This window comes from Hesperophylax consimilis, chromosome 24, assembly GCF_061612785.1.
Source record: "Hesperophylax consimilis isolate HC1 chromosome 24, BYU_Hcon_1.0, whole genome shotgun sequence".
NCBI classification, from domain to species: Eukaryota; Metazoa; Arthropoda; class Insecta; order Trichoptera; family Limnephilidae; genus Hesperophylax; species Hesperophylax consimilis.
Genome location: NC_142859.1, coordinates 4,315,976 through 4,331,401, shown reverse-complemented (window position 1 = coordinate 4,331,401; position 15,426 = coordinate 4,315,976). Strand labels below are relative to the sequence as shown.

General features: G+C 34.9%; 1 protein-coding gene across 1 annotated transcript in view; it reads right to left on the bottom strand.

Annotated features, from left to right (window-relative positions):
• The window catches only part of cyst (rho guanine nucleotide exchange factor 18 cysts), a 183,990-nt gene that overhangs the window by 167,147 nt on the left and 1,417 nt on the right, over positions 1-15,426 (bottom strand). Inside the window, exon 2 of the mRNA XM_089646421.1 lies at positions 13,375-13,443. Coding sequence (XP_089502547.1) covers positions 13,375-13,417 — 43 coding nt within the window. The 5' untranslated portion in view covers positions 13,418-13,443. The remainder of the gene's footprint in view (positions 1-13,374; positions 13,444-15,426) is intronic.

Sequence of the window (15,426 nt, the reverse complement as noted above, 5' to 3'; positions counted from 1 at the left end):
ATTAAAAGCGTATTATCCCCACTCCCCATACCGGTTCCATTGGAGCCGGCTGTGCTCGCGTATGGCCTCAAGTGAAATTTGAAAACATGACGTCATCATTCTTGTGCGAACTATGGTCGAGGCATCATCGGTTCATTTTACGAAATAACACGGCAAAATGTTGACTTGTGATATGAAAACTTGTAAAAATAGATGTGAAAAAAGAGAATAAACCCAATTGTCGTATTACATTCCATAAGTAAGCATTATTTTACTTTATTTTAAGCTTATTCACACCGTATTATATGGATCAGTTTTAGAAACATATACTATCACATCACTATGTAGCGATTCTCAAGTGTGCTCATCGTTGTTTACTGGGGTAAGTAAATTATGAAACATTTGTAAAAGTGTCTTAACTAAATACTCTGAAACTAACTACGACTCTGAAAATAGAAGCTGCCTTACTTTGCCGAATTTGGACTTCGCAAATTAGTTCATAACGTGGCGAGTAATTTGCGCTCCCATGTAAAAATGTCTATTCATTCAAAAGCAGATTTTACTTTTAAGAAGTAAATGGTGATATTATAATGCGAGATGCCTATTTACTGTCAGATTGATTTATTGACGAATCAGTCAGCTTCACCCCCTTCGTTCTTCAACAGTTGATTTTACCCCTCGCCATTATCTTCTCGTCTATTAATTCCTATGTCTGTGGTGGTACCCCTCTTTTGTTTCTACCTACACATCAAATGCATTAAATTTGATTGGTTCAGCGACAGTCGGCACTTTCCATGCCGTATCTCCACTATCTATGAATATATTGAACAACCTTGGTTATCATTATTGATATTATTCGATCGACTGCACCTGACGATCGGTTAGTTCGGGTTGGAAATGTGGCAAACCATAAAAGTTTTTATTGCGAGCAAGCCCCTCGTTGCTTCCGATACACGATAAGCCAGGTTTATCGCCGCACGACTCGACCATTCGCCACTCAAAGGCCAAATAAAACATATCATAAAACACTCGATAAACTTACTGCAGTTTGCACAATTTGCAGAGTAGATTACGCGTCAAGTTTAAGGTTTGTTGGGTAGGGCTCGATAACAAGGAAGAAAAGTAACGAATTACCATAGACATTCAAATTTATAGACCAACCAGGTTTGACCGTCTTCATTTCTGTGATCTGTCAATAAATGAGTCTGACAGTACGTTTTTTTTACAATTTTGTTTCCTTTTTGTTTTGTTTCTTTCTCTCTCTCTCTTTTTTACAGGCAACTCGCATTGAAATATCACTATTCAGTCCTCGAAAATTCCGAATTACTAGTCCTTTTTACAATGGCGAGCAAACTGCTAGCTGCATAGAAACTTAACTACCAATCCTAAATCGGGTACATAGAAGTTCGGGCTTGTTTCTTAAATTTAATATAATACTATTTAATTTATTTTTAATTTCTACACCTACACAGATACCTATGTTAATGTTTCTAATATTTTTAATGCAATTGCTAGCATTTTTCCTACTTATTTTTCTTTTTAATTACAACTTTACTCTATACATATGATAAGTATTTATGAGGTACTCGATCTAAATAAGAACTCTCACACTAAAGTTTGTTCAATTTTTTTTATATATGTATGTAATATTTTATATCTAGATTATTTTGTGTAACGACCGGGTATATTTTAGAACGATTACACTTTTATAATTGCATTACAATTTACCCACCCCACTCATTTTTAGCGTCGGTATGCCAGGCGGTTTGTTTAAAAACGAACATTCAGATCCTGCACAGAAAAGTCCCACAATGGATTGCGCTGCAAACCTTTGCCTTACTTTACTTTTCTGCGCATGGTCTGCTTATTTCAATGTACGCTCTCCTGCGGTTTCAGCATTGTCGAACCCTATTGGTGCCAAAAATATAGTCACGTGGTTCGCCTCAGCTCTTCGAAATGATTGCCAGATTTCACGTCAGGGCAAGTCTATCAATATGAAGTCTATGCGAATTACCAAAATACACCAGGTAGATAAATATCTGTACTTCAATATCTTCACCAGTTCCTATCGAAAATGAACCAATGACGACTCAATAATATTATAATAAACTAAGCAGACCCTCAAAAAATTACGGGATATTGTAATTATTGTAGGACTTATAAAGCTAGAAGTATTTTCAAAACCAAATACATATTGTAATTTTTCTTTATAATACAATTATATTTTTCTTTGTTGACCAATAGACATTTACCTTCAAAATTAACACAAACTTTAGCGAACTTAAAAAAACACATAATCACGCACCGACAACCGAAATCAGTATTTTTGTTAAGGCGAAGCTTAATGCCATACGAAAGAAGAAGAAGACTAGTTTGATTAATATTTATAACGAACTGGTGTACATTATGAATACCAAAAAATATGCTTTAGATAAATTAAAGGTTTTTCTATCGTTTCGCTTGAGTTGAATACAAATAAAAAAATAAATTACTCAATGAAAAATATAAATGTAAACTACTAAAAAAAATATTTTTTCAATAGAAATGTACGAACGCACAAAGGAAACAACTTTTTAAAAATACAGTATTACAGCTAAGATTATCTGTGACTCTTATCTTGTTATCTTGATTAACTTTTTTGCTTTCTTATAAAATTATTTACAAAATAAATAAAAACCAGTTTTGTGCTTGAAATTGAACGTTTCTAGACTCCGTTTGTCAAGCGATTTTAATTCTTGGTATACCAAGAATATACATATTTTGGGTTTGTAGCTTCCTCTTAAGGCGATGCACTACGTAGTAATTTAAAATCATGTGTTTTTGGTTTAAAAATGTAATCGCCTAGAAATGTTTCAGATGCTTTAATTAAATACTACGAGTAGAATACATCTTGGCCTCTGAAATAATCGAGTATTTTTTTAGATAAGTCTTTTTATAAGCCCAGAAAAAATAATGTATAGGCCTACGAAGACTGCTTTAAAGTTCAAAATCTCCTACTTACGAACCCATTTTCGGTTGTGGTTTTATTGTATAATGTGGCAAATTATGTTATTTATAAAATGATCGAAAAACATTTAAATATTTGTGCCTGAACATCCACAAAATAAAATAAAAGGTACTTTTTGGCCATGCTTTTTTCTTGCATAAATCAAAACAGGCGGATGGTGTGAAGCGGGAATTTAAGCCTTATCGCCATAGACTAAATACCTTATCGCCATCTACGTAAGGTGTGTTATTGATAGCGGCTCGATTCAAAATATTACACGACGTAGTGCATCGCCTTAAGATCGTTTTTCATCGTAATGCACGTGGGATGAGCGTCGAGGACCTTATTCGCCTGCTGAAATATGAGGTCGACAAAAATTACGTAAAATAACGACACAATGGCCTAGTGGTTAGAGGCGTTGCCCCGGTAAGACAGAGATCGTGGGTTCGATTCCCAGTTACGACCGTTACTTTTTATTTTCGGTGCATTGTTCTGTTTCATGTTTCGTTTCGATTTATTAATATTATCTTCTTCTTAAATGATTAAATATTAATGTATTATTGTCATATTACAACAAATTTCGATCACCAGGTGTGAAGAAAGCGCCGCATGTCATCCATATCATTATTAAGCCCTGGACTATACAGGGTGTATCGGCACTAACCCGACAAACTTTAACCAGCTATTCCTTAGCACATTTGGAGTAAAAAATGTTATAGGCACTTTGCTGTCCGGTAGCATTTTTTTCCAATTAAAAACAAAAAAATTAAAAATTTCCACACAACATCACTGTCATTGGCATTGCTTTTCGTGTTCAACAGCTGTTATAAGCAAGTATGTCGAAAAGCGTCTTCGCTCTTTCGCACACACTAAATAATAATAGTTAAAAATGAGACGAATGGTGCCGTGCCATTTCGTTGTGATTGTAAAAGTGCGCCAATATAGGTACACACGTGCATTATTCAACGGAATTCGAATAAAATATTGCCAGATGGGTTTTCAAACTGTGACAAAGGATAAAACAGTGGTGACATGTGGTGAAAATATGAATAATAAATTTTGTGTTAAAAAAAAACCGGACAGCAAAGTGCACATAAGATTTTTTACTCCAAATATGCTAAGGAATAGCTGGTTAAAGTTTGTCGGGTACGTGCCGATACACCCTGAATAGTAGAAGTAGATGGTCCCGTATAGCCCGGTGGGGTGATACCGCCTTGCAGCAGAGGGACTCGGGTCAGAGGTAAGGGGTTAACCGCGTAGAAGTGCTATTCGAACACCCGTTTGATTTTATGTGCTCCTGATAACATTTTGGGGTTATCCGATTGATTTTGAAGTAAACGAAGGGGGGACACATTATAAAATATCATGTTTTTTTCTCGAAGGGTAAGCAGATATTTTTATGAGAAAAAGTGGAAGACATTATAGATACTGTTGTTTTATGAAAAACCGCATTATGATGTTATAAGGTACCACACAACAATACCAGCTCTCGGGGGCAATTGGAACTATGGCATCTGCGTAATTGGGAAATGTTATGGAGGAAGAAAAAAGGAAAGAAAGAGGAAGGTGGAGAATAACAATGATTGTATTATTTATACATATATCGCCGTTTTCTGCGCGGAAAATGCGCTCAAGGGCGCTTTACAACTTAATATAACTCTACAATATTACTAGTCACTAACTTATAACTAATAACTTGCAGTTGAGAATTATTACTAGCGACTTACAAATAAGATTTATAACTAGTGACATAAAACTAAAACTTACAGCTAGCAACCAGGCACTGAGACTTATAACTAGTGACTTAGATCTAATACGTAAAACTAGTAACTTATAACTCTACTAGTGAGTTAAAACTAATACGTATTTATTTATTTATTGCATCTCACTATTCATAAAACTTTTTTTTTTCACATAAAAATCAACCTCACTAGGACTAAGCCTGTATCGAGGTTAACAATTTACATTTGAGTGAAGCAAACATAAGAGTATCACAAACATAAAGTAATTCTACATACAAACACAAAATATTTCAAAATTAAATAAAAAATGAGTATTAGATGTGTTACCAGATGGGTAATTTGACAGTATATTGTAACAATATTTGAACCATAACTAATCATTATTCAAAAGAAGTAGCAAAGTAGATAATAAAGACAGATAGGGTGACATTCAGTTTTTATCAAATGGGACTTATATAAAATCTTATTATTTAAGAAAGGACAATGATGAAAAAATATTATTATTTATATGTATAATACGTATTATTTATAACCTAGGTACATGGAAAAAATCAGTGTTGCTAATTTATTAAGAATCTCTTTAAATGATTGGTAATCCGATCAAAAACGGGACTGGCCGTTTCCTGATAAAATTTTAATAAATACCTAATATATCGGAACACGTGTTCATGCACGTGCGTTTGTCTTGATAATATATAATGACAAAATGCTCGCCATATTAGGATTTTTATGAACACGTGTTCCGACATCATGATAATACATTGGTGTTTTACTAAACGTTTATCAGGAAACCTATCGATTCAATCGTTGAGGCGCCGGGTTTCGGAATTGAACCCAATGACAAATAGCAAACAATCCTGCAATGAGGTGATGTTCTCTTAGTTTAAGTAGAAAGATAAGAAAAAAGTGGTAGCAAATTAAATATTATTTAAAATTTGACTAGTTTTGCAGCAGATAATGTAAAAAATTTGTCTAAGCATGACACACAATATGTACAAATGAACCACGTTCTAGCGTGAATCATAAAACAATATGCCTAAGCTGCCACGATTTTAAAATATATGAGTAGTAGATTAATAAAAAAAACTAATTTATTTGCAAGTGAACAACTAATAAAATGATTTTATTACGAAATATTCGAGCAAAGTGCATAAATACATTGTGCCGTTATAATCACTGGGTGTTTTATGTGTCGTGTCAGATAAAATAAATACTTATAATTAATTTATAAAATAACTACAATAATTATTAAATTACGCAATTATTAACACGCGTCTGATATTCTATTTTTAAATGCAACGTCATTGTCACAAGTTCTTCTTTGACAATTAAGCATTCATTATTATATACAGATGATGCCTATCTGAGGTAAAAGATAAAATCTTTAGGTTGTAAGATAATTAAACACTAACATGTAAGTACAACATACGTAACTAGCTAGCGACCCTTTCTTAGGACAAGTTGATTCACAACATGTAAGTACCTACAACACACGTACTAGCTAGCGACCCTTTCTTAGGACAGGTTGGTTCACGACATGTAAGTACGTACAACATACGTAACTAGCTAGCGACCCTTTCTTAGGACCGGTTGATTCACAACATGTAATCCCACCGGTGAATGAATGGAGCGGGCATTCGTTGATCACATGTTCGGTGATCTGTACCGCACCGCATTCACACATCGCTGACTCTTTAAGGCCCCACCATCAGGTCATAATGGCTGTGGGAGGATGTTATCCTATCGACGGAGGACCAGGGTTTACGGTAAGAACCCACGGTGTCTCTCAGTGCGGTCGTGTACGAGATGGGCATTTTTCACGTCAACTGATTGCCACCACAAGTTTCCACTTATCTTTTGGAGTGAGAGCAATCCGGATATCCTTCTCTCCTCCTTCCTTGCAGAAGAGTTTTCTGGACTTGAGGCGGCATGCAGAGTGAGAGACGAAATCATCGTGAAAAGATATTGCGCTATTCTGCAACGCCATGTATTCCCCCAGTGTTGCATACTCTCTCGTGACTAGAGCTGCCAGATGGTCCAGATAAAAAAAACGAACATTTTTTATCAAAGGGTCCCCCCCCCCCTTTGTTTATTTTTTATACAATTTGTCGAAAATCAAAAGATCCTTTGATAATCATAAACCCCTTTGATTTTGGCCAAAACAAACTGAGAAAATTACCGAAAATTTCTGAGGGTGAACACAACGAAAGCAAAAAATCACTTTTTAACATATTTGGCACTAGATGCTACTGCTTTAAATAACCGTTTATTGCGTGAAATTGTATATATTAATCCAGTGCACCTGACATTTAAATTGAAGAAATCATATAATTCGCTAGTCGATTTCTTTCTTACACTAAAAACTCTTTCTGCGAAGGCATTGGAGACGGGAATACTGCACACATATTGTACCATTGTCAATAGATTTGAGCAAGTCTTACTACCACCCGCCAGAATCGCTCACGGCTTTTGCTCTGTAAATTATCTCGTGAGTGAGGTATTTATGTCGCGTAATTTCACAAAAACCGGACATTCTATTGTCCGGTTTTCCAAAATTTTCTAGACCGGACAGCCGTTCAAAAAACCGCACTGTCCGGTCCAAACCCGGACATCTGGCAACCCTAACTCTCATCTGATTGTTAGCGTGGTTATATTTGCAAGTACAAGGAGTCAGGGGAGAGGATTAGATTTTAGAGTCCCGCTGATGGTCGGCATTGTGGTATCAAGCTAAACTTCGGCCATGTTCAGTATGGCTTCTAGCCCATCTCAATCTTTACCTAAAACGGGACAATAAATTAGCGGTAGGTACTATGGAAAACTAACACGCCCCTAACCTGACTACTTGTATTATAATTGAATGAAAACGTAAAAGTAAATCTTCAGAATCACCATAATGGGTGCCCAAAGAACGGTGATCGCAGTTTTTCACACACTTCGCCTGACATGGAAGATTGCCAATAAAAATTCCTCAAACAAACAATGCGTAATTAAACAATTACATTATTTTCCCGTACCCAAGTATGGCAACATGGTATTTTACCTACATTTTATCAAATAGACATTGCAGCCTCAAATCTCTTCTCTGTTATAATAAAATAAAGTCGCCATCATCGTCCGTCTGTTTGTGCGCTTACTTCTTCTAAATTACGAAACGGATGTTGATAGGGTTTTTACTATCATTTAGAGAATTTCTTCCGGAAGGTTTATATATATACAAGGTTTTCCAATAAGAGGTGTTATGTTGATATTCAATCGTAAAAGATCAATGGTTTCGTTGCTTGTGTGGCACGTAGCGCCGTCCTGTTGAAAGTAAACGTTGTCTAGATCAATACCATCCAATTCCGGCCATAAAAAATCATTAATCATCTCTCGATAGCGCAAGCCATTCACCGTAACTGTTGCTCCAGCCTCATTTTCGAAAAAGTAAGGTCCAATGACTCCGCCGGACCATAAACCGCACCAAACAGTCACACGTTAAGGATAGAGAGGCTTTTCAACAATAACTCTTGGGTTTTCCGAGCCCCAGATGCGACAATTTTGCTTGTTGACGATGCCACCGAGGTGGAAATGGGGCTCATCACTCAAGATGATTTGCATTTGATTCACTCAAGTGAATTTTAATAATTTCAATGCGTTGTTGAAGCGTGTATCGTTATCTTTTTTCATTTTTATCAATGGCGTAGTTTCTACTTGTCAAATGACAGCTTCAAAAGTAACATCTACTGAAATAGCGGGCTATTCAAAATGACACCTCTTATTGGAAAACCCTGTATATACATATAATATATACATATTATATTTTTAGAAAGTAGAGAAAAGTCGAGCAACGCCGGGTACACGTCAGTTAGTCAAAAAGCAGAAATCCACAGACATAGGAATTAATAGACGAGAAGATAATGGCGAGGGGTAAAATCAACTGTTGAAGAACGAAGGGAGTGAAGCTGACTGTGATTCGTCAATAAATCAATCTGACAGTAAATAGGCATCTCGCATTATAATATCACCATTTACTTCTTAAAAGTAAAATCTGCTTTTGAATGAATAGACATTTTTACATGGGAGCGCAAATTACTCGCCACGTTATGAACAAATTTGCTAAGTCCAAATTCGGCAAAAAAATTCGGTTCTATTTTCACAGTCGAATATTTCGTTTAAGTATTTAGTTAAGACACTTTTATAAATGTTCATAATTTACTTCCCAGCAACCAACCAGCTTTGTGTTTCGCGTCCAGACGTTTCTCGATGTGATAGTAACAACTGATTCATATTATACGATGTGAATATGCTTAAAATAAAGTAAAATAATGCTTATATATGGAATGTAATACGACAATTGGGTTTATTCTCTTTTTCACATCTATTTTTACAAGTTTTCATATCACAAGTCAACATTTTGCCGTGTTATTTCGTAAAATGAACCGATGATGCCTCGACCATAGTTCGCACAAGAATGATGACGTCACGTTTTCAAATTTCACTTGAGGCCATACGCGAGCCCAGCCGGCTCCAATGGAACCGGTATGGGGAGTGGGGATAATACGCTTTTAATCACTTAGGGCAGGTCTACTAATATTCATATGTCTATGAACCTAACCTACATAGCCCAGTTAATAAAGTTTTTGTTTGATCACTTTCCATGACTTTATATGTATAACTTTTTTAAGATGTGATGAATTATCATTGTGATGATTTATCCGGTTACCGTAGCAAATACAGTCAAACGGAGAGCTATAATTTCTGGATAAACGTGTAGACCTCGCAGCGTCATTTCCATCATGAGCTATGGAGCTTTTCAATATGTATTCAGCTGTTAAAAATGCGACAGCCAACATTGTTTGTTGATTTGGTGCCACACTTTTCAATCCAAATCTCGGGCGACGCCAGGTATAGGCGGCGACTGATCGCTCATAACCTCTCCCTCTTTCCCATAAGCTATGCACGCAACAAAAGGATATGTTATAACGGAACTCTCAACGACAGGACCACTGTATAGCTAAATTTAATTAAAAACATTTATTTTATAATTTAAATTTTGAAATTAGACTTAGATAGCGTTTTGCTTTCAACTTACGTAGAGACGTAAAAACGTCATTTTTCTGCATTTCTTCAGTAAAACTTATAATAAACAAGGGAGAGGCCGGGTGATATAATGTGAATTATATTTTACTGTAAGATTCGGGGCTGGATTTTCCGATAAGCTAAGCTAACTAAAAGGCACTTTTTTAAGTATTACCATCCCTGACTCTGTTATCGACAACCTCATCTAATTCCCATGGGATCAGTCCCGGATTCGAATTCAGTGTTTGATGCGGAATTTTATTTGTTCCGATATAACTTGCAAATGGGATATATCTAGTCACAGTAGTGGCATCTGGCGATTAAATTTATAACATATTCCGAGAGCGATCGTTGGGTGGGGTGAAAAGTATTGAAAAACTATACAGAACCACCATTAAATAAGAGAAAATCAGAATTCGTATGTAATCCTTTCTGCGTTTGGGAAATCTCTCTATCGTCAGCCCCTCAAAAGATAACAAATGACCAAATAAAGACCATGCTAAAATATTTCTCTCTTTTCCACGAAAAGAATTTCCATGGCAATAGTTTGAGAGAAAACTAAGTATCTAGTAATAAACAACCTCATACATATATTTTTGTACAAATTCAGGTAACAATTTCTTTTTTGTTCTAATCAAATATTTGGTGCCAGAAGTAAGGTCAATTTTATCTTACTTCGAAGAGAAAAATTGACAAACATTTTCAAAAACCGAAATTATTTTTTGATCAACATATATTTTCCTGATCTACTCAAATTTATTGGGTTGTCTGGGGCCTAGGAGTATAAAGGTCTTATGCGAATTGTATGCTTGTACCTAGATTACATGAAGTTATCACATAACTATTACATAGGTACGCAGATGTAGCGGATCTGTTTAACTGCACAGAGCTAGGTAAAAAAAGGCTATACTATCGTATCTTCTAAATCATTATTAATTAAACCTAAGTCTACTCATACTTGTTTATAATAATTTGTATGTATTTGTATCTCCTTCTAGAGCAGAGGTTCCCAAAGTGATCTATATGGACCCCCAGGGGTCGATATCGGCTTGCTGGGGGTCTATGTCAGCGAGAAAAAAATTTGGGGGTCCACGAGATTCAAATGGGGGTACATACGAGCGGACCCCCATTTACCTCATGTCAACATTTAGGAGTTCCGTAAATGACACAATAGAACTAACACAAAAATATAATGGACTGAACTAGTTTTTTCATTACTACTTATTGCTTCTCCTTAAGGGAAATAATATTAGTATGACAATCAATAATTTCAAAGGCTGCAGTAAACCTGAACATGTTACGAAAGAAATCATTTGACATAAGCATCAATAATTCAACCCAAAAAGTAATCAACTACCTCCATGTCAAAGAATGTCAAATCCAAATCACTCACATGTATCGTCACCTGTCTCTACAACACTTGACAAGTGTGCAAAACAAAATAAAACATTCCTGACAGTAATTAATACACTGAACAAAGCACCAGACTCTGTAATACAATACTTTAAGCAACAGTAATACAGGGTTTTCCAATAAGAGGTTTTATTTTGAATAGCCCGCTATTTCGGTAGATGTTACTTTTGAAGCTGTCATTTTTTGACATTTGACAAGTAGAAACTACGCCATAAATAAAAATGGAACGATGCACGCTTCAACAACGCATTGAAATTATTAAAATTCACTTGAGTAAATCAAATGCAAATCATCTTGAGTGATGAGGCCCATTTCCACCTCGGTGGCTTCGTCAACAAGCAAAATTGTCGAATCTGGGGTTCGGAAAACCCAAGAGTTATTGTTGAAAAGCCTCTCTATCCTCAACGTGTGACTGTTTGGTGCGGTTTATGGTCCGGCGGAGTCATTGGACCTTACTTTTTCGAAAATGAGGCTGGAGCAACAGTTACGGTGAATGGATTGCGCTATCGAGAGATGATTAATGATTTTTTATGGCCGGAATTGGATGGTATTGATCTGGACGACATTTACTTTCAACGAGACGGCGCTACGTGCCACACAAGCAACGAAACCATTGATCTTTTACGATTGAATATAAAAATAACACCTCTTATTGGAAAACCCTGTATAGCTACATTAGATTTGATATACACTTACATACTTCTTCCGATATGTCAACACAATTTAAAATCATTCTCCTCCGTGTGTACGGCTTTGAATATCACAATCAATCCAAAATATGGTAAAATATATACTTAATTAGCTGGATATTTCTATAATACATTACATATCAAAACTATCTCCCTGTCATTCTGAGCCAAACCTTCACCTCTGTTGGGTTCGGCCAGAATTGCAGATATTTGCAAAAAATCTAAACTATACAGCAAAAATTCTATTTCATTAAATACTCTTGAACAGTAAGCTCAGGATATATGTGTAAATCTCATGAAATTTATGTGGAATTTCTAGATCAAAGACCCTCCCTTAACTCGCCCCATAGCGCTGAACGGCAATATAGTTTACCGATATAGAGAGGCGCCACATAAAAAATAAATGAAAATAAGGTAAGTTATGTTCTGACGGCAATGTAATTGCATGATATGTTATTGCGCTTTGAAATATTCATTTAACTTACAAGAAGATATCACATTGGTAGTGTTATTGAATCTCGGGCGAAGTCTGAAGGCAACTACGTATTGACTTATTATGGGAAAATTCATACTTATATAATATGTATTTTTGAAAAATCCTAAGAATAATAGTACAGACCTTTTCACTAGACATAATTCATTGTTAAAAAGGAGTAAATAGGTACCCGCTGTGAGTGTCGAACTCGATTCGTTGATGATGATAAATTTTACCATCCTTCGAACAATTAGTATTTACAATAAAAGATATAAAATTGTATTTAATATTGAAAAAGTTTTATGATTATTCCAAATCCCAGTTCCTACTCAAATTGTTATTTCCCTTGTTTTTGTTCCTTTCCTAAAAGTCTTACCTTTGAAGAAAAAAGAATTGAAAAAAGAATAACGATGCCAGTGTCATTTGTTTTACATTCGAATTTTAGTTGTTATTGAAACTGGATTTTATTTCGTAGTTCGTTTCAATAATCTTGTGAAAACTCCAGTAAAATAGTGCAAATATCATCCTCAAGTACATTATTGTTGTGTGGTGATTTTTAAGGTGTACATCTATGAACTATAAATGACCCACGGAATCTTCCAGAAACCAGCAGGAATCCAAAAGGAACAAACATCTTCAACATATAAAGGCTTCCTTTCCTCTCTCCTCATATTCCCATCGATAATAACATGGTCGCTTGATCTTTTATTTTAGTTTAAATACAGTCCGTTTCAAATAACAATCTGGTATCAAACAATTACCGTATAAATTACTTTTAAAAGAGAAATGAAATTTTCAATACAAAATTAAATGAGCACTCACAACCAAAACTATCCGTAATTATCCTCTTTTTTTAATTGGTTGTTATACCTACTGGCCTGAAGAAGACACGGTTATGTCCAAAACTAGATAATAGACTAAAGCGTTTACCTATGCATACAATGGTAGTGTGTTTAAAAAATAAACATATCAAATGTTTATCAAAAAAGTTCGGTAAATTATAAAAGTAATTATTTGAATCTGTTGGCTTACCCGAAGAGATTATGGTATGGTGTTCCTCGGTTAGTTTGTCCATTTCTCATCAGGTCTCACGAGTGGGAACTGAAAAACACAAACAATGGTTGAATTGATACAGTATTACTCCACAAACATTCACTTGCCCGGCGATGTTCATTCAAAATTAAGAATACACAGTTCAAGAGGAGTTATTCTGACCCAGAATTCAACAGATGAAAGCAGAGAAAACAATGAGTGATCTAGGCTTTACAATTTGGTGGGTATTTTTGTAAGGCTTTATATTGAGATTGTAGTGAAATGTTTTCTGTTTTATCAGACTGATTTTGGTAATGGTTTGAAAGGCTGTGGGTACATACCGAATCAAAGATCTTCGATCGATCGAAAAGAAATTCACTCAGAGTGGAAGATACTCTCAGTATCACCATAGTGTAACACCACCATTCAGAATTGAAACGTTTCATCAAATGGCTTTTGCCCTGTTTGGTGACTGGATCTGAATAGCCAAGTACTTTCCCAACCTCCTCTTTTTTTATATATATTTTTTTAAATTTAATATATATAAGTGGGTTATGATGTTATACAAGTACATATGGTTACAAAATATATTTATGTTCGCAACCTCACCAATGAAGAAACTGGTTCTTGTGCTTGGTGAGCGAGTTACACTGATTATAAGAAAAATAGAATACCATTATGCAATAGGTAAGTATATATATATATATATAATAGGAACCATTAAAAATTCTGGATTATCTATATGTGTAGTTGTACATATATAGTATTCTGTTACATACTAATTATTGAGTAATTAGGAACATCTAAATACAGTGGAGACGAGTATAGACTAATAATAAATATCAATAAAGGGAAAAACAGGCAATTATTTCTGAAAGTGTAACTTCAGTTTTAGTTTAAGTATGTTAATATCCATTTCTTTATTTCAATCGGAAGGTTGTTGAAATACTTTATTCCTAAATAGGTATAGTTATTTTGCATTTGTTTGGTATTACATTTTGGAATTTTGATATTGTATTGATATCTTTTTGATAGGTGGGTTTCAAATTTTTATACTCTTCCATATCTTCTTCCGCTTCCTACTATCTTCAGCCTCACAACATACCCCAATTGGGAAATACCATAGTCTCAATGGCTCCAGATGGTTGGGAGCAATTGGGACTCTTGTGCGATCTCACGTAAAAAAAAAGTACTTTCAAATGTTTTATTTATATATTTGACCATGCCCAGTAGTGAAATGTCTAAATAACGAAAAAGAACCTTCAAATAAGAACATATTATTGTATAACTTAACTAAAGACACTCTTTTAATAATCTTTACATATAACATAAACAACCACCTTACTAATAAACGTGTTTTTAATTTTACAAAACCGATACAACAACTATTTACATACGGTAAACGATTGTTATGACTTGTGTAAAATTTAAAACATGTTTATTAGTAAGGCCTTAGGTTTTATACAAGGCCCACAACCTCGTTGAGAAACAAGGGTATTGTTCAATTGCACATATAAAGTTTATTTGAATAATTTATGATATTTCACAATTAATCTTTTAAAAACAAAATACCTACATGAATTCAGAATCGAAAAATTGATTGAAATGGCTTTAGCCATGTTTGGTGACCACATCTGAATAGCCATGTACTTCCCCACCTTCCTCTACCTCATATCCTTCCCCTCCCCACTACCTTCAATCTCAGAACATCTCATGCCATAGTCACACAGGCTCCAGACGGTTGGGAGCAGTTGGGACTCTTGTGTGATACTCGCATAAAAATAAAAATCTATTTACCTATCTGCATTACAGTTATGATTAAATGCATAGATTAGTGCTATCTAATCAAGTAATAATAAAACTCATTCAAGAATTTAATTGAATGGTGGTACCTATTGATAATGATAATATTAATATTATTGAAAGATACAGAAAAGAGGGAATTTAAATTAAACGCTGTAGAAATAAGATCTGTGCGCCGCGTATGTAATATATATTTTTTTAATTGTAAATATGGCACAAGAGTCCCAACTATCCAGAGCCAGTGGGACT